Here is a 20619-nt window from a genome sequence, read left to right as displayed (position 1 = left end):
ATACCACCTGCTGTCCCTACCAGGTTAAATAATCTACTATAGCCTTTCAAAGAAACAAAACCAAACTAACAACAACAACAAAAACCAAAAATGTCCCACGGAAGTTAATCTCTTAGGAAAAGTGAGAAAACCCATCAATGTCTTAGAAGAAAGACAGGTCCTTGGCAAAAGTTTAGAGCCTTAGGCCATATGGTCTTAGGCCATAACGTGTCCCATAGTTTTACCAATCTCTATAGAGTATTACTCCTTACAGGAAAGCCTTCCTAAAAATTTTTTGTCATTATGTATAGTGGTATATAAAAATCTTACCACTTCTTTTCACATTTTACAAAGCATTTTCACAGAACTATAAAGTTGATCTAAAACAATCAAAGCCCTTCAGGCTTTAGCTTTACTTACACTGCTACCAGTGCAACAATCAAGCTAAAATACTGCTAGCCTATTAACTGTTTCTAAATCATAAAACTAAGGGTCAGCCTATGCAGAGAAAAATAAGCCACAAACTGAATTTTCATAAAGAAAAACACAGAGTCAGTCCATAAGCTGTACTGACAAGTAGTATGATACAGAATCGGTTTTTGGGTCTTTTTTTTTTGAGAGGTTTTTGCTATAGGGTGCATTGTGCTCGCCAGAAAGAGAGAAAGAGAGATAGAAAGTCAGAGATCACCCCAGATGGGGGATGGCCATGCCACAATACCTTCTCCTCCATTCTCCTTTTGAGATCTTGGGCACGTACGCACACGCGCCCGGCGTGAGTTTAAGCCACCGGGTCTGGGACTAGAACCGTGGTCGACTACATGGGAGTTCAGTGACATAGCCATTACGCTGACTGCTGGTCCCATGGTTCTAATAATTATATTGGCCAAGACTTTGAATTAATTATCACTTTAAGGGTGTTTTGTTATTTTTTATTGCCAGAGGGCACACACACTCATTGAAACAGAGAGAGAGAGAAAGCATCCCCACTCTGGAATTCCTTCTTTTCCATTTCTCCATCATGTCAGGGTTTGAGGCATGCATGCATACACACACATGCACCTGGTGTGTCTTTCAAACTGCTGGGGTCAGATCTGAACCACGGTCAGCCATGTGGTATCTAGCTCCCTTAACCACCAAACATAGGGATGGTTAATATCAATTTTACGACATTTTGAGAAAGCTAGTCTGTAAGCTCTACACAGTGGGACTCCATATTACTCTTATGATCCCCAAGTATTTGGCACATGGCAAATACTGGACATATTATTTGTGTGATTAAGTATTGTTCAAAGTTCTTAAGTAGAGTTTAAATATCTGTATGGCACAGAAATCTATACTAATCAAGCTATGAAGAAGAGTATAGGGAAAAAATGAACAGAACTCTGGAAATGCAGTGAATTCCAACCATCTTTGTCACTACCGTGGGACCTTAGTCGCTATTTCATAACCCTGAAGTAAATCAGATAAGATAAAGTTCTCTTGAGCTTCAGCTTTCTATGAATCTAAGCACTGCTTTGGTGCACTACGTAAGACAATATGGATTAACACTCAAAATCAATATTGGTTCTAGTATTAGTCTCAATTTACACTTAGGCTTTTCTGATGCTTCTACCGGACTTTAATAGTTAAGATACTTATCAGTTAATGTGAACTTACTTACCAAGTTAGTTTAAAATGGTAAGAGTATAGTCATGCAAGTTAGGCTCTAAAGCTAACAAACCTAAGACAAGAGCAATCATCCTTGGGAACCAGCAGTTAGCATAATGGCTATGTCGCTGGACTCCCACGTAGTCGACCGCGGTTCACGTACCGGACCCAGTGGCTTAAAACCCACGCTGGGCGCGTGTGTGTGCACCCGAGATTCCGAGAGGAGAATGGAGGAGAAGGGACTGTGGCGTGACTATCCCCCCTGGGGGGTGATTTCTCGCTTTCTGTCTCTATGTCTCTCTCTGTCTGGCAAGCGCACGCGCCCTATAGCAAAAACCTCTCAAAAAAAAAAAAAGAGCAATCATCCTTTTGCTGATGCAACAGCAGGGTTCCTTAGCCCTACCTCTCATTTTCATTGTTACATGATTTCAATCATAAGCAGTCTCCAAAGAGGCTATGTCGCTGGACTCCCACGTAGTCGACCGCGGTTCACGTACCGGACCCAGTGGCTTAAAACCCACGCTGGGCGCGTGTGTGTGCACCCGAGATTCCGAGAGGAGAATGGAGGAGAAGGGACTGTGGCGTGACTATCCCCCCTGGGGGGTGATTTCTCGCTTTCTGTCTCTATGTCTCTCTCTGTCTGGCAAGCGCACGCGCCCTATAGCAAAAACCTCTCAAAAAAAAAAAAAGAGCAATCATCCTTTTGCTGATGCAACAGCAGGGTTCCTTAGCCCTACCTCTCATTTTCATTGTTACATGATTTCAATCATAAGCAGTCTCCAAAGAAAATTCAATTAAAGTATAAGCAGCTAGAAAAAAACTGTATTATCTTGTTGCTTCTGCCCTCTAGAATACAAAGGCAATAGGTATGAATGTTTTTCTTTTTCTTTATTTTTTTAATTTTAATTTGTCATTATTATTTTTTTAATTTGCTCCATAGCGCATGCACTTATCAGAGACAGAGAGAAAGACAACAGTCAGACATGTGGGAGTCCAGTGCCTCAACCGCCACACCACCTGCTGGCCCCATGTTTTTCAAACTTTCAAAATGTAGCCTCAGATAATCATAAAACTAGGGTAAGCTTAAACATTTTATCATCATGTAGTTTATTTTTAACAAAAAGACACAAAAACCCTAAATGTTACTAAATATGGACTTAATACCAAAAACATAATGAAATCTTATTACCAACAACTTTTCGATACCTGTTTGATGACCCCTCTATTTAATTCTCTTTTCAGTGCTTGTTTAAGGAGATAACCCCTTCTCTCTAGCTCCAGAGAAGGATACTTATGGATGATATATTTTCGAATAGCAACAACCGATGCACCACTCTTCTGGAAGCATGCCTAGAAAAGAGATTTATCAACCCATTATTTGAAACTAGTTTTATTTTATATTAGGTACAGATACTTAAACATGTATTAAAAATGAATTATTTCAGAAGTGAACTTGATAATGAATGATAAAAACATCAGGGAAGAATGAACGATGACTGGAGAATGGAGGCAATTACTAGATATTTCTGCCTCAATTTTAAATTGTTTGAAATGGCCAAAGAGACCATGTAATACATACACATAAACAGCTTTCTGTGTGTCAATAATAATCTCTTTTAGGGGCTAAGACACTGGACTCCCACATGGCTTACCACGGTTCAAGTCTCAAACCTGGTGGCTTGCTTTCTTACTCTCTCTCTTTCTGGTCAAATTAAAAAAATAATGATGATGATGAATAAAATTAAGTAATTACTGAAAAAACAAAGAGACCTTTACATTTTAATTCTATTCAATATTTAGAAGATTAGTCTTCATTTTTTTTGGAGAGGTTTTCACTATAGGGCGCGTGCGCTCGCCAGACAGACAGAGAGAGACAGAGAGACAGAAAGCAAGAAATCACCCCCCGGGGGGGATGGTCACACCGCAATCCCTTCTCCTCCATTCTCCTCTCGGGATCTTGGGCACGCACGCACACGCACCCAGCTTGAGTTTAAGCCACCGGGTCCGGGATGCGAACCACAGTTGACTATGTGGGAGTCCAGCGACATAGCCATTACGCTAACTGCTAGTTCCCGATTAGTCTTCATTTTTACATGAGAGAGAGAGAGAGAGACAGCAGCACTGTGGTAATGTCACACTCTGCAAGGCTGAATCACATGATAAGACTCTGTTCGTGTCTAGAGACCTCCCTAAATACACCTGAGTACACATATGTGCGTAATCCTGGCTGGCCAAGGCTAGGAAAGGGGACCACAGCGTGAAGACCCTTTTAGGAGGTGGTGCTTGTCTCTCTGACTTGTCAATAAAACAAATGAGTAAACCTTAAAAAAAAATAATAATAATAATAAAAAATAAACCAGCTGTGGGGCCAGCTGGTGGCACAGTAGGTAAGGCAGCTGGATCATACATAGTTAACTGTGCAATTCAAGTCCTAGGCCTGGCAGCTTAGAAAACACACCAGGTGAGGGACCAGCAGATGGCGTAGGTTATATCAATGGACTCCCACAGAGTTGACCACGGTTCGAGTCCCAGACCCAGAGGCTTAAAACTCGTGTGTGTGTGTCCAAAATCCTGAGAGAATGGAGAAAAAATTGCAGCATGGCCATCCCCCCCAGGTTGGGGGGTGATTTCGCCCTTTCTGTGTCTCTGTCCCTCTGGCGAGCGCATACGCCCTACTATAAAAAATCTGTCTCAAAAGAAAGAAAGAAAGAAAAGAAAACACGTCAGGTGTACATGCATGTCCAAAATCCTGAGGGGAAAATAGAGAAGGGACTATCCCCCCAGGTGCTAATTTCTCTTTCTCACTCTATCTCTCTCTCTCTCTCCAGGTAAATGCACATGCACATGGCTCATAACAATTGGGGGGGGGGCGAGATCTAGGTGTAAGGTGTATTTTATTAGGTGTAAGGTGTAATTTACTAGGTGTATTTTATTTATCATTATTATTTTAAAAACTTTCTACAGGGCATACACTCACGAGAGAGAGAAAGCAAGAAAGCAAGTTGCCAGGTCCGGGACTCAAACTGCTGTTGGCATGTAGGAGTTTAGCACCTTAACCAACACCACTCGCTGACCCAAAGATAACTATTTTTGACAGGATCCTGCCATGTTCTGATCCTTCCTGTCCCAGACTCCCAGCTAGCGAGGACCACAGGAACATGCCACCACACACGGCCTGTTTCAGGATGGGCTGGGAAACAGGCCTTCCACATGCCTTCAGCTATCATGTAGTGGCAGCTTTCCACATAAGCCACAGTGACTGACCTATAAGATACAGCTTTATTATTTTTTAAATTATCTTTTATTTAACCTTATTTATTTATTACTTTAATTTGATCAGAGAGGGACAGAGGGAGGGAAAGTGAGAAAGAAAGCTGCCAGGTCCAAGATTCAAACTGCAGCAGGCCATGTGGGTGCCCAGTGCCTTTAACCACCAGGCCACCTGTTGGCCCCAAGATAGAGCTTTAATATCAAGTGAGGAAAGCAAAATATTTCTACCAGTTATAGGATCACAAATCTAGCCCATTTTAAGGAATAAGCTTGGCATACTGGGACCAGTATTTTCCTGCAAGTTTTCTATAAATGTCAGCAAAGAGAAGCAGCAAAGCAAATCTGAACAAATTTCATAAAACTAGTTTACAAGTGGCAAAGTGTTAAGGGCAGTTTGGGTAAGGATGGAGACATTCTATTTCTGTTCTATTATTCCATATGACCAATGTGCATGGTAGAATTAAGTAGCTCTTTATGTCATAAAAGCAGCAAATGTTTCATTTTTCTCAAATGCTTCAAATGTTTTTATCACAGAGAAGCAGCAGCTCCTCTTTATCTGATGAGCTAGTCCATCAATTTGTGTTGCCACTGTCTATAAAACAAACACAGCAATTATTCAGGCCACTGAATAAGGACTTGGTTGAATGTTATTTTAAGTATGTATGTTTTAGAAGAAATTCTTTTTTTCTTTTTGCCAGAGGGTGCATGCCCTCACCAGAGAGAAAGCACTCCATTATGGGACACAGTCATGCTGCAATTTCCCCCTCCTTCATCCTTCCTCTTGTCAGGATTTAGGGCCTGAATGTGCAAGTAGGCAGCATGTTTCTCAGGTCACTGAGGCTGAAACTCAAACCGTGGTCAACCATGTGGGACCTAGCTCCCCTAACCAGGATGCCATGGGGGCTGGCCTCATTTTATGTATTTTGACAACAAAGAGAAATAACTCACAGGTAAATAGGTCAGAAAAGATTGTGCAGCACAAAAGAAGCTACGTTAATATGGGTCACCTAATTCTAGTATGTCTATGAAATATTAATAACCTATTGCAGTTTACTCCTGATTTTAAGAAAGCTTTTTGCGATAGAGTGCTTATACTTGCCAGAGAGAGACAGAGAAAGTAAGTGACAAATCACTCCCTAGGGTGGATGGCCATGCCACAAGAACTTTGTTCTCCTCCTGGGATCCTGGGCAAGCATGCGCACATGCCCGGCATGAGTTTCAAACCACCAGGTCCGAGACTTGAATGACAGTCAGCCATGAAGTCCAGCTACATAACTGCCACACCATCTGCTGGTCCCTCCTGATCTTACTTTAAAAACACAAAGAAAATCGGGCCAGCAGGTGAGGTAGTGCTTTTGGGTGCTGGGCTCCCACATGGCTGACTGTAGTTCAAGTTCCAGACTTGAAACTCATGCTTGGCCTGTGTGTGTGCGTGCACGTGCCCTAAATCCTGAGAGAATGGAGGAGAAGAGACTGTGATGTGGTCAACTCCTCCCTACCCCGGGGGGTTGTTTCTCACTTTTTCTGTCTATCTGGCAAACACTCTAATAGCAAAAATCTCTCTCTCAAAAAAAGAGACAAAAACAAAACACAAAGAAAATGAAGCAGAAAACAATTCCTGCGCCAATTGTTGCACCAAACTGATAATGAGAAAGAAGTAGATATCAGGATTCCTGTTTGGAATGGAAAATGGTCTTAGTGGTCCGAAATCAAGATTTGTTATACTGTAAGGAATACATGTGATATATAAATCATCTGTACAATTATGTACAAACACTTTCAAATCACGTTAGGCTGATTTTTGTTCCACTATTCCAAAGTTCTAGTCCTAGGGCCTGTTGGTGGCGTGGCAGTATAATGTAGCAGATATTTACAAGGCAGTCCCACATGGGAAAGTTCCTACTTCAAATATGAAAACCTCCCTGAATACGCTGGACACACCCTTATCTATTATCCAAGGCTAGCTAGATGGAGGCTAGGGATACTGTCAAGACCCTGTAGGGGGTGTTATCTTTCACTCAGGAAAAAAAAAAAAACTTAAAAAAATGTTTTAAAATTCTATTTCCTCACTGTAACTGCTCCTTCAGACTCAGGCTGAGTAGTCATACAGTAAAATCTCTGAAGAAAAGTTACACAAAGAATAGAGATCTCACAGTAATCAAGCTATCTAGACAAAATTTTCTTAATGAAGTAAAGGCCTAAGAAATTTTGAAGGAGTGAAAGGAGAACTCTGAAAGCAAACCCTTTACCAGTTCATGTGTCAGTGCTAGCTTCTCAAACTTTGCTGTTTTTCTTTTTTTAGCTTTTTGCTATAGGACAAAAACCTTTTTTGGTACTCATCAAAGAGAGAAAAAGAGGACAGAGGGAGAGAAAAAAAAGAAAAAGTGAGAACTCATCCCCCAGGGCAGGGGATTTGGGGTGGGATTTGGGGCATGCATGTACATGCACCTGGCATGATTTTCAAGCTGCCAGGTCCAGGACCTGGACCATGCAGCCAGCCATGCAAGATCCAGCACCTTAACCTCCATCATGAACCCTTTCTTTCTTTTTAATTTTCCAGAGGATACAAGTGCTTGCCAGAGAGCAAGAAAAAGAAAGAGAAAAAGCTCACCCCCCAGTGGGGTTTGGTCACACATATTTTTTCTCCTCCATTTCTCTGTTGGGATTTTGAGTATGCATACATATGTGTCTGCTGTTTTCTTCAAGCCTCCAGGGCCAGGATTTGAATCAAATAGTTATACTTGTGGGATACAGCTGTCTTAACCACCAGGTCACAGAGTCAGCACAGAAGATATTTTCTTTCATAAAAATTTTCAATGTTATTCAGTTACCAAGTCAAAATTACATTTTATAAAGGAAAAAACTCTGTTTCCATTGGTTTATATCACTTAATGGAGTCACTTGACAGAGAAAGTGGTCCTTCAATGTTTGTTGAATTAATAGCTTCAGCCTTCAAATAAAAACTGTACCTAATCAATAAAATTGAGTAAATGATTTTAAAGAATTATTTTACTTGATAATTTTGTTATTATTATTATTTTTAATTTGACCAAAGAGAAAGGGAAAGTAAGAAAGCAAACAGCCAGGTCCAAGACCTGAACCATGGTTAGCCATTTGAAGTCTAGCACCTCAACCACCATGCTACCTGCCAGCCACCCCCTCCCCCCTTTTTTTAAAGAGATATTTTTGCTATAGGATATGTGAGCTCACTAGGGAGACAGAAAGCAAGAAATCACCCCATGGGGTGATGACTATGCTGCAATCTCTTCTCCTGAGATCTTGGACATGCACACACATGGCCCTGGCATGAGTTTCAAGCCACCAGGTCTGGGACCTGAACTGTAGTTGGCCATGTAGGAGTCCAGCAAAGTAACCATTACACCATCACTGGTCTCCTGAGTAAATAAATTCTAAAGATAAGTTACAAATATCTGCTTATAGTAAATGTGATTAAAAAAAAAATCAACAGTGCTCATCAAATATGATTATCTTTAAAAAATATGTTCTTTCTTCTACTTGATCTTCTATTTAATTCTCCTTTAAAAAGTAGAGCAAAATTTCTGATATCTAGACAGAAATACACCATTTTTGAACAAATAAAGACGAACACAATAAATCCAAAATAAACTGCTAGAAATAGAAACTTGCCTTAATGGCCTCAGTTAGGATGGCATCCATCTTGGGACGTGGGGAAGAAGCCATTGGTGTTTGTTTCTGGGCCCTGGCTAGCTGGCTGGCAGAAAGAGTAGCCCAGGAAGGTATTGTTTTTTTCACTTTCTTCTCCTTTTCTTTAGATTGATCTTTCTCACTTTAAAACAAAGAACTATTGTTATGCAAGAATAATTCTCCAAAAAAAGGCATAAAGTCAAAAAGAGAAAAATATCAGAAAGAAATAAAAAGTAATATTTTATTTATACAATGCAAAATAAATTTTACAACATAATTTTTTAAAAGAAGTATCTATTAAGTTTTATTTATTATTATTTTTTTAATCTGACCAGAGAAACAGGGAAAAAGAGGGGAAAGTGAGAAAGCAAGCTAACAGGTCCAGGACTTGAACCGTGGTCTACCATATGAGAGTCCAGAGGCTTAACTACCACACTACCTGCTGGCCCCACAAAATAATTTTCTTTTAAACGGTGCTAGAGCTAAAAGGTGTTTTCTCTAAGGTGAAAAGATTAACAAAATTAACAGTGGTATGAAGGCCCAGAACTGAACAAGAATGAAATATACTAACAACTGCAACAGAAGCCATTTGATAGAGTGGAAAGAACTCGACAAATCTGAAATCAGAAAACCAAGGTTTGAATTTTTAGTTCTAACACTTATGAGGCTAGCTATATCATTTTAGCAAATGATGTGGGCCTTGGTTTTTTCAGCTGTACAACAGTAACAACTATTTCACAAAGTGTTTCAAGTATTATCAGGTGTTTAAATCAAAATGATTTTTTTTAAGCGAGAGTTTTATTATAGGGCGCGTGTGCTCGCCAGAGAGAGACACACACAGAGACAGAAACTGAATCACCCCCTGGGGAGATGGTCACACTGCAATCCCTTCTGTTTTCCTCTCGGGATCTTGGGCACGCATGCATGTGCACTCAGCATGAATTTTTAAGTCACCGGGTCCAGAACTCGAACCACGGTCACTACATGGGAGTCCAACGACATAACCATTACGCCATCTGCTGGTACCTATATCACAATAATTTTGTGAGCTATACAGCACTATGTAAGTTTTATTTTAGCAATAATGATGGCAATCCATGCACCTAACAGATGGATTAGACTGTTTAAAAATACGGATAGCTTGAGGCCAGCAGGTGGTGTGGTGGTTAATGTGCTGGAATGCTCACATGGCTGACTGAGGTTCAAGTCCTAGACCTGGAGATTTGCTTTCTCACTCTCTCCCTCTCTCTCTCTCTTTCTATGGCAAAACTCATGTGAAAAAATAATCAATCAATCAATAATTCTTTAAAAAAAATATGGGTAGCTGTTAAAAATTCCATAGACTTGGGACTAGCAGTTGGCATAATGGCTGTCACTGGACTCCCATGAAGTCAACCATGGTTCATGGTTTGAGTCCCGGACCTGGTGGCTTAAACTCACGCAGGGCGCGTGTGCATGCATGCCCAAAATCCCGAGAGGAGAATGGAAGAGAAGGGATTGTGGCATGGCCATCTCCCCTGGGGTGTGATTTCTTGCTTTCTGTCTCAGTCTCTGTCTCTCTGGTGAGTGCACACAACCACCCTGTAACAAAAACCTCTCCCAAAAAGAAAAAAAAAAAATTCCACAGGCCTAGGGACAGGTCATCATGCCACAGTAGGTGGCATGATGATTAAGGCGCTAGACACTCCTACATGACCAACCACGGTTCAAGTCCTGGACCTAGAGGCTTGCTGTCTCACTACTTGCCCTGCCCCTTGTGTCTCTCTCTTGTCAAATTAAAATAAATAAATGAATAAAGAAAATTAATAATTCTTTTTTAAAAATTCCATAGACCTTATTTATACCTATGGAACTAAAATAAAAGATTCCCTGAAGATTACACCTAGAAGTTACAGTTACTGTTATTTTTTTGTTTAAAACGTAATTTCTAACTGTGCTGACCAATAATGACCAATAATAAAAGCTACCAGCTCTGTTAAAAAAAAAAAAAAACAAAAAAACTTTTAATTCATGAAGAACTGCAACCATCTTATAAAGATATACATTATCAATAACCGATTTTGCTTCCAAATTCTCAGTTACTTCCAATCAAATACCTTATCAAATATATATAGCATTTTAGGTCACTGTAGCAATGGCTTGATAAAGATTAATGTTTGTTAACAAAAGCACATAAAATAATTTACACCTAGCACAAATGTAGAAATAAAACGGTTAAGTGTCTTCTGTATCAGATTTTTATGGTTATGTTACATTTTTTAGAAATACATGGCCAAGAGGTGTATGCCCTCACAGAGAAAGATGGGGGGAAAGAGAAAGCACCCTAAAATGGAGTATGGTCACGACACAATTTCTTCTCCATTCTTCCATCCTGTCAGGATTTTAGGCATGCATACACACATACCCAGGGTGTTTTTCAAGCTGCCAGGAACAGTTCTTTCAACCACTAGGCAATGACGCTGGCCCATGTTTAATTTCTTAGTGAAATTACCTCAATGTTTTTTAAAATATTGGACATTCCCACAATGAATTATTTTTTTAAAAAAAATTATTATTTATTTCCATGTTGTTGTTGTTGTTGTTATTTAATTTGACCAGAGACAGAAACAGAGAGAAAGAGAGAAAGGGAAAGTGAGAAAGCAAGTTGCCGGGTCCAAGACTCAAATCATGGTCAGCCATGTGGGAATCCAGTGCCTTTAACCACCACACCACCTGCCAGCCCCTCCTACAATGAATTCTAAGCACAAAACATTCCAAAGGCAACAGGAAAGACTTCCGGATTATTCAAATCATTGTTCTACTAATTACTACAAATCCTAATAAACCTACTTCAAATGGGAATTCTAAAAAGTAAATCCAAATTGCAAATACCTAGCACAGATCAATGTTATAAAACTCGAGAACAATCTTTCTTATGGTCTTTTTATATAGTCTTTGATTATTAATAGCAAGAAGGCAGTAAGTCCTTACTCCTTTTTAGTTTCCTCAGACAACTTGTTTTCTTCCTTCTCTTCATTCTCAGGTTCCCCCTTTGGCTGCTCTGTCTCACTAGATGTAGCAGGTGGAGTTTCATTCTCTTGTTCTTCTACAGTGGAGACAGATTCCTCAGAACTTATGTCTGGTTCTAAAAAATAAGGTGACAGAATTGCATAAAACAGTAAAAAATTATCTTATGAAACAGATCAGCCAAATGCTCCAATTAACAGGTGAATTCTAAAATGAACACATGACTAATGAGTGTAGTTTTCTTTCATTAGTTATGTCACACTCAAGTTGTCTATTCAAATGGCTGTTCATCCAAACCACTGTCACAAAAGGAGATGAGCCTACAAATCATATGAAGAGAAATTCATTTTACCCCCAAATGCTTATTATTCTATTGATTATTCTACTCTGGAATATTAATAATACTCATAATTTAAAAACTGGCCATTTTCTAATTTAACAGATAAATCTTAGAGAATAAGCAATAAAAAAATAGCATGTATTTCCCAAGTGGAGTGACTGGGACAGAAGCAGCCATGAGGGGAACAGCAAGCTCTGCAGTTGTCTTTGCCTTTTCTTCACAGCATGTCTCTGAGCAGCTACTACAAAACACAGAACTCCAAGCACTGGTTACACAGAGGTTTCAAAGAAAAGACTTTAATGGCAAAAGAAGTCATGAACAAAGTATGTGCTCGAACAGTTTGATTACTTTACTCATGACAACTAATTGCTAGAATAATAATGATTTCTCTGTAGCCTTTATATAAGTAACAAGAATTTTTAAATGCCATTATTTTTCTTATAACCAAATTACATACTTTTTTTTTTTCTTGTTTTTGCTACAGGTTATGTGCACTTGCCAGAGACAGACAGACAGAGAGAGCGAGAGAAAGTAAGAAATTGACCCGCCAGGGGGATGGCCATGCCACAATCCTTTCTCCTCCACGCTCCTCTCGGGATTTTGGCCATTACTCACATGTGTCCAGCATGATTTTCAAGTTACCACGTATGGGACTCAAATTGCAATTGGCCACACAGGATCTAGTTGCCTTAACCTCATACTACCTTCTGACCCAATAAATACAATTCTAAAGGAATTTCTAGTTTCTTAATTAATTAAATTCTAAATTGTGAGGGCTGGCAGGTGGTGTAGTAGATAAGGTGCTGGACTCCCACATGGCAGACTATGGTTTAAGTCCAAGATCTAGTGGCTTGCTTTCTCATTTTCTGTCTCTTTAGTCAAATTAAAAAATAATAATAGTTAGGGACCACCAGGTGGCATGGTGGTTAAGGTGCTGGATATTCCCACATGGTTGACCATGATTTGAGTCCTGGACCTGGTGGCTGGTTTTCTCACTTTCCCTCTCTGGTCAAATTAAAATAAATGAATGAAAAAATAAAATAAAATAAGTTAATTCTTAAGAAATAATAATAATAGTAAATAAAATTAAACAAATAATTCTTTGTAAAAAATTTTTTTTAATTAAGAAACTTTTTTTGGAGAGGTTTTTGCCTTAGGGTGCATGTGCTTACTGGAGAGAAAGAAACAGAGACAGAGACAATAAGATGGACAGTGAGAAATTATCCCTAAATAAATCATTCTTTTTTAAAAAATCTGGGGGCCAGCAGATGGTGTAGCGGTTATGTTGCTGGACTCCCAAAGAGCCAATTGTGATTCAAGTCTTGGACTCAGTAGTCTGAAACACACAGGAGGTGTGCATGTATGAGCCCAAGATCCCAGAAGAATGGAGGATAAGGGTCTATGGTGTGACCATCCCTCATTGGGAGTGATTCCTCACTTTCCCTCTCACTCTCTCTTGTCTTTGTCTCTCTCCACTGAACAAATGTGTCCTAGAGCAAAAACCTCTTAAAAAAAAAAATTCTGAACTGTGTATTTCAGGACAGTCAACCATCATTTGCAAATGCTGTCCTAGATTGTGCACTGTTAACTAAACTTGAATTGGCTAGACTAGTCCAAACTCTCCCCACACCTATTTAGCCAAAACCAAAGTTTTAGAGTCAGACACACTTGGATTCAAGTTTAGTCTTCATAACTTGGCAATCTGATGATCTCAGGGCAACTTCTTTGAAATCTCTAATTTTCAGTATCATTATTTCCCAAAATCACTTTAAGGATTATATAAAATGTTTAAGGGAAGCCTGTTTCCCATATACATAGTATCTCAAAGTATTATGGTTACAACCTCATTATGTCAATATCTAGAAATCTGTTAGTATCTAGAGATCTGCAGTAAGATATATTTTCATCACTATATCCACTCACTCCAACAATTTGACCTGATGGGCTGCATGGGTCACAGTTTACTATTGTTAATCATATGTTTATTTACGCATTGACTTATTCTTAAGACGAAAACACTAAAACCACTTACTGTGCTTTACTGTAATAATATAGCCATAATTTTAATTCCACATTATTTTTTCCTATCCAGAACAACTGTTTAAGAATTATGGCTTAATAAAGTTTTAGTCACTCCACAGATATTGAGTGTAATATGGTAAGACATTTCCAAGCTACTGCCTCTGTAAAATGTAGGATTTAGAGCAAATGAGTGACATCTATTTCCATCTACAAAATACTATAACAGAATAGAAAGAAGATTGAACAAATATACAACTTGTGAAATAACACTGCTCTTTTATAAATTCTTGATTTTTCAAGAATCAAAATACAATGAAACCTTGTATATGAACCCATTGGACACGTTTTCTGAGAATTTATGCTATTAGTGGTTTAGCTGGTTGTTAAACACACAGATGATGGCATTAAGATGGATTACCAGCGGAACAGCAATGGCGTAATGGTTATGTTGCTAAACTCCCACATGGTCAACTGAGGTTTGAGTCCCAAACCTGGCAGCTTGAAACTCACACCTGGCACGTGTGCCCAAAATCCCGAGAGAAGAGTGGAAGAGAAGGGATTGTGGTGTGGCCATTTTGGGGGAGGGGGAGAGGGTGATTTCTTGCTTTCTATCTCTATGTCTCTCTGCCAAACACAGGCACCCTATAGAAAAATTTCTCCTTCGAAAACAAAAACTCTTAAAACAAAGAAGATGGGGGGTCGGCAGATGGCATGGTGGTTAAGATGGCTGGACTCCCACATGGTTCACCGTGGTTCGAGTACTGGACCTGGCAGCTTGCTTTCTTACTTTCCTTTTCTCTATCTCTCTCTCAACTTCAAAAAATAAAATTAAATAAAATAATAACAATGAGCTTAAAAAAAAAAAAAAAGGGAGATAGATCACCAGAGCCAGCAGGTGACGTGGTGGTGAATACACTGGACTCCCATAAGGCTGAACATGGCTCAAGTCCCAGATCTAGCAATTTGTTTTCTCTTTTTCTCTCTTCTTCTCTTTCTTTCTCCCTCTCATGAGTGCATGTGCCCAATAGTAAATTAGAAAATAAAATAAATAATTCTTAAAAAAAACAAAAAGATCGGGAACCAACAGTTAGCGCAATGGCTATGTCGCTGGACTCCCATGTAGTCGACCGTGGTTTGCGTCCCGGACCTGGTGGCTTAAAACTCACGCCAGGCGTGTGTGCGTGCATGCCCAAGATCCCGAGAGGAGAATGGAGGAGAAGGGATTGTGGCGTGACCATCCCCCCCTGGGGGGGTGATTTCTCGCTTTCTGTCTCTATGTCTCTCTCTGTCTGACTGGCGAGCGCACACGCCCTATAGCAAAAACCTAAAAAAAAAAAAAAAAAAAAAGATGGATCGCCATGTGACTTATTCAAGTGTTGGACAATATTATCAATCTTCAGCTGACCAGTGTATCTATTTTTTGAAAATATTTCCACGTGGGGGCCAGTAGACGGCATAGTAGTTCCGTCACTAGATGCTCATGTGGCCAACCGCAGTTCTAGTCCTAGAACCGGTGGCTTTCAAACTTACACTGGGTAATGGATGTACATGCCCAGATCCCAGGAGGCAAACAGAAGAGAACGGACTGAGGCATGGCCTTCTCCCCTGGGGGGTGATTTCTCACTTTCTCTTTCACTGTCTGTCTCTCAATTCAGCAAGCATATGCACCCTCATGTAAACGACTACTTTTTTTTTTTTTTCTGAGAGAGGTTTTTGCTGTAGGGCACGTGCACTCACCAGAAAGACAGAGAGAGAGAGAGAGAGAGAGAGAGAGAGAGGAGGTGAGAGAGCAATCCCCCCAGAGAGAAGGTAAGTGAGAAATCACCCCTAAGTGGGGTGGCCATGCTGCAATCCTTTCTCCTCCATTCTCCTCTCGGGATCTTGGGCACACATGCACACACGCCCAGCATGAGTTTAAGCCACCAGATGCGGGACTCAAACCGTGGTCAACTGCATGGGAATCCAGCAACACAGCCATTACGCCAACTGCTGGTCCCATCTCATGTAAACTTCTAAAAAGTAAATTAATTAATTAAAATATTCCCATGTTCCCTGACTGTCTGAGGCCAGGGGGCCCAAATTGCATATAGCACTCATTTAAGGATTTTGAAACAAAATTCAGGCTCACCTGGAAAATGGCTTATCAGCTTGGTGAAGATTTCTGCCATGGTACACCAAGGGAAAGAAACTAACAAAGGTAAGTTCCTTCTACTCCTGATCTATGCTAATCAACAAATATTTGGTATTAATGGTCATGACAGGGAGAACAGTGTGCTCAGCCCTACTAAGCCAGAGATAAAAGGGAGAAAGGAAAAAAGGAAAGGGAAAGAAAGAAAAGGTCAGGGGAAGAAAATGACAGGCAGCAAAAAGAAGTGCTTAGCCACTTCTTTAGGTTGGTGGGTCTACATTTCTCTATATTCTTCACTTGATCTTCGCCAAAAGGCTGAGAAGCGATACATTTCTCTATATTCTTTATGCTTACACTTTAGACTGGCCAGTCTTTATTCCACCAATACCAGTTACAGACCATATTTTAACAACCGAGGGCTTCCCTTTTAAGCCCTCTGATGATTTCTCGGTGAACTTTCCACAGTTCATCCTACAGGCCCAAGTCCTCCATTCTTCATTGAGCCTTCATCTCAATTACACTGTATATCCAGAATGTTACTCTTTGATCATTCCTCTCTTCCCTAACCATTTTTTGTTTTGTTTCATTCCAATAATATGATATTTTTACTGTCCAAAAATCTTTAAAGAAAACACAAAATTAGGACCAGCAGATGGTGTAATGGTTATGTTGGTTGACTCCCACGTGGATCAAATCCTGGACCTCGTGGCTTAAAACTCACACTGGGCACGTACTCATGTGTGCCCAAAATCACAAGAGGAGAATGGAGTAGAAGGGACTTCAGTGCGGCCATCCCTCCTGGGGGGTGATTTCTTATTTTCTGTCTCTCTAATGAGTGCATGCACCCTATAGTAAAAATCTCTCAAAAAAACCCCACAAAATTGTACTTTGCTCACATGGTCTGGCAATAACATACCAACAGCTATTTGCTTCTCTTTGGATGGTTTCCACAACACTCAGCCATGAAAAAAAAACTGCGTTTAAAGAGAAATACAGAACAGCAAAAACTGAAACTAAAAACTTTTTTTGGCTCTTTTAAATTGTACCACTTTACTTTACCTGGCTTTTCTTCCTCCCCTTCAGCAAGCTTGCTTTTAGGAGGAGTTTCCCGGGTAGAATTCACAGCTCGACGAATCGGCATGGTGCTCTCTTCCACCTTCTAAGAAAAGAGATGGCTATAATCAAATATGCATAAAAAAATTCTCTTTTCCCTCTTTCTCAGGGTGCCTAACTAGGTATCAGAAGATGTAGGAGAATTCTTCAAGTCAACTCCAGGATCTGATGCAAATTACTTTTAACATTTTTTTATAAGTAAAATACAATTTTTACGAAAAACTTTTCAAAATATTTTAGCTAGAGTTCCAAACGAAAGCAATTAATTACACTTGATTTAATATAAATTTAGAAGACTGGAAACTTTCTCAGGAATTTGAGGGGAAAAGGAAGATGAAAAGAACTTCGTATCTATTTGATTTTTTCAGATTTACAACCTAGATTCCCCAAAGTAAGGGAAGAAACATATACCAAGAAGGACCCAGCAGGGCCTGAAGTCAGGGGTTGATCCAAGAGTGAGCTTCAAGAATGCATCAGCCCCTACCTCACCTAACTTGTCCGCGTGGATCAGCTGAGCTCCTACTATAAGTGGGAGTGCCTTAGGATGGACGAGTTCACCTTGAGACGTATCAGTCGCCATTTAAAATAATTTCTAGGCCCGAGTACAGGTTACACTCTGAAGCCTCTGCTGTTAACCACAAGGATTTTTCCTAATGGTTTCAGTGTGGTGAAGAGTCAACCTAAAGCACAGAAAAGACCTGGTGTGAAGATTAACAGAAATAAAACTAAACTAAACCATCTAAATTAAATATACATCCAAAAGGAAAATAAAAAACATAAAACTTATAGTTACATAGCAGATGACTTGATCAGTTATTATTCAGAAAGATAAAACCACTATCAAAATATGGACTATATAAAGCAGCAGCTAAGACAAATGCGTAAGCCACAGCAGCTGTTGCACCTTTCCACACAAACAAAGGCAACAAGACAAGGGAGCTCATAAGGAACCTAACCCATTCCCTCCTGCTACACCATCATGAACTTAGATGGAAAGAATGAGGAGACTAAGGAATGGTTTAGTAAACGCTTAGTCAAAGATCAGTTTACTAAAGAGAGAAGGTTTTGCTCCTGTTGTTCTCAAAGGGGTCACAAAATTAACTAATCTTTATCTCTATTAAAAAAAGGAAATTTTTTTCTCTATTAAAGGAAAACATAAGGAACAAAACACTGAAGAAAGTAACATTTGAAGAGTCTTTAGCCCCAGAGAAATAAATTTAGGTTATCATCTAAGGGAATAAAAGTAAGTTTCTAAGATCCCATCATACTATTTTTTTTATAATTACTTTATTTAACTTTATTTAACTTATTTTAATAAATAAATTAGGGGAGGGAAGTGAGGGAGGGGGAGAGAAAAAGAGAGAGAGAGAGAGAGAGAGAGAGAGAGAGAAAGCCAGCTGCCAGGTCCAGGAGTTAAACTGTAGTTGGCCATGTGGGAGTCCAGCGCCTTTAACCACCATGCCACCTGCCGGCCCCCCATCAAATTATTAATGTAAGCAAAACTAGTATAAAATAAAGAACATAATTAAATACTAGCAGATAACACTGAGGTGGTCACTCAAATGTACCTAATCATTAACACCCCATTACTTCTAAAAATTTCATCTACAATTTGATGACATGTTATAATAAAAATTCCTCAGTATAATAAGAAAATGATCATTTCACTTTTGATACCTGTGCTAATGAACAATGAACAGAGTTGAAGAATGATATTCTAGTCATTAAACTTCTAATTAAAGCTCTAACTCTGTCTAGGAATTTAAGACCTTTCAACGTCTCAGGTAATAATTTCAAATTATAACCTCTAAGAAAAATCTAAAAAAAATCCAACACAGCAAATACTTTCAGGGAAAGCATTTAATGGGGTCACCAAGAGTAATACTAGACTTGTGAGTAGTCAATCAGCTCCAAAGAGACTCAGATGAAAGAATCCAAGATGGTATAATGCACTAAAAGTGATTATCAACAGTGATTTATAAATACTTAAAAACATTAACTGTTACAGCAACTATGTAAAATGCTCATGTAGCAATTCACTTCAAAAACCCCTAAAATACAGAAAAGAAAACTGTTGTTTTTCTAATCTGTGCAAAGAGGGCCAAGTTAATTTAAAAGCATTATTTAGGGTTATGAAAACTAAAATTCTATCTTGGGGTAATCTCAATATATAAGCCTGTTTATTCATTCAACTAGCACCTACCTAGTAGTATATTTTTTTCGATAATAAAAACAAGCAAATCTGTATTTTTGTATGAAACGCTATACAGAAGAAAAGCAGTAACACAATCAGATTATTCTTAGAAAAGTGATATTGATAATGCATTTCTTTCTCAACCCATGTTAAAATCTTCATGAGTCCCTGTTCACAAGTTTCTTTAAAAAATATTTTCCCTTGGGACAAGCAGTTGGCATAATGGCTATGTCCATGGACTCCCATATAGTCGACAGTGGTTCGAGACCCGGACTCAGTGCCTTAAATTCAAAACAGGTGCATGTGCATGTGTACCCAAGATCCTGAAAGGAGAATGGAGGAGAAGGGATTGCAGCATGGTCACCCCCCCTGGGGGTGATTTCTTGCTTTCTGCCTCTCTGGTGAGTGCACATGTCCCATAGCAAAAACCTCTCAAAAAAAAAAAAGAAAGAAAGAAAGAAAAATTTCACTTAAACAAAATACTGGAAAAAATGTGTCAAGACTTTTTTTTAGTCATTTATGTATTCACAAATTACTTAAATTTAAAACAAATGGGTTTAAAAAGGGAGTAGAGGGAGACCAGCAGCAGATCGTGTAATGGTTAAGTTGCTGGACTCCCACAAAGTTGACTGTAGTTCAAGTCCCAGACCCAGCGACATCAAAATCACGCCAGGTGCATGTTCATGCGTACCCAATATTCTGAGAGGAGAATGGAGGAGAAGGGATTGCGGTCTGGCCAACCCCTGCAGGGGATGACTTCTTGCTTTCTGTCGCTCCGGTGAATGCACGCATCCTATAGCAAAAATCTCTAAAAATAAATACATAAATAAAAATTTAAATTTAGAAAAGGGGTGGGGGTGCACAGGCTATTCGATATCAAAGCGATAAAACTAAAATTATAATCAGGGCAAAGGGTTTATGGTCTATAAAGACATTAGACACCGTTAATCTAAGGACAAGCATGAAAGTTTAAATCAGTGCTGATCCAAAGTATGCCTAGACTGAAAAAATATTAATAATAAATGAGTTGGTTTGCCAGTCTTCCTGACTATATCCCCACAAAGTAGATACTGGTATTCTTCTGCTTTAAACCTCCCAATACCACCCCCATATCTCATCTGCTCCTCCTCCTACTATACATCATTCCAGTCTTCTAGCTCCAAACACACAGACTTTTTACCCTTGCAACATGCTCTGCTCATTATTGCCTTAGTGTGTTTGCACTTAATTGTTCTTTTAAACCGAAATACTCTT

The 20619-nt window shown here is 39.3% G+C and overlaps 1 protein-coding gene across 2 annotated transcripts in view; it reads right to left on the bottom strand.

Moving 5' to 3' along the window:
• HP1BP3 (heterochromatin protein 1 binding protein 3) overlaps window positions 1–17884 on the bottom strand; it is a 45603-nt gene extending 27719 nt beyond the window's left edge. Inside the window, exons 1-5 of one of the 2 annotated variants that reach the window (XM_006145182.3) lie at window positions 17656–17884; window positions 17118–17217; window positions 11533–11686; window positions 8545–8704; window positions 2833–2976 (exon numbers count right to left, since the gene is read on the bottom strand). In XM_006145182.3, coding sequence (XP_006145244.1) covers window positions 2833–2976; window positions 8545–8704; window positions 11533–11686; window positions 17118–17217; window positions 17656–17751 — 654 coding nt within the window. In that variant the 5' untranslated portion in view covers window positions 17752–17884. The remainder of the gene's footprint in view (window positions 1–2832; window positions 2977–8544; window positions 8705–11532; window positions 11687–17117; window positions 17218–17655) is intronic. The other variant, XM_027770598.1, reaches the window with a different exon arrangement.
• Between the last annotated feature and the right edge of the window lie 2735 nt (window positions 17885–20619).

This window comes from Tupaia chinensis, unplaced genomic scaffold (genome assembly GCF_000334495.1).
Source record: "Tupaia chinensis unplaced genomic scaffold, TupChi_1.0 Scaffold000146_1, whole genome shotgun sequence".
NCBI classification, from domain to species: domain Eukaryota; kingdom Metazoa; phylum Chordata; class Mammalia; order Scandentia; family Tupaiidae; genus Tupaia; species Tupaia belangeri.
This window is presented reverse-complemented; position numbering and strand designations above follow the sequence as displayed.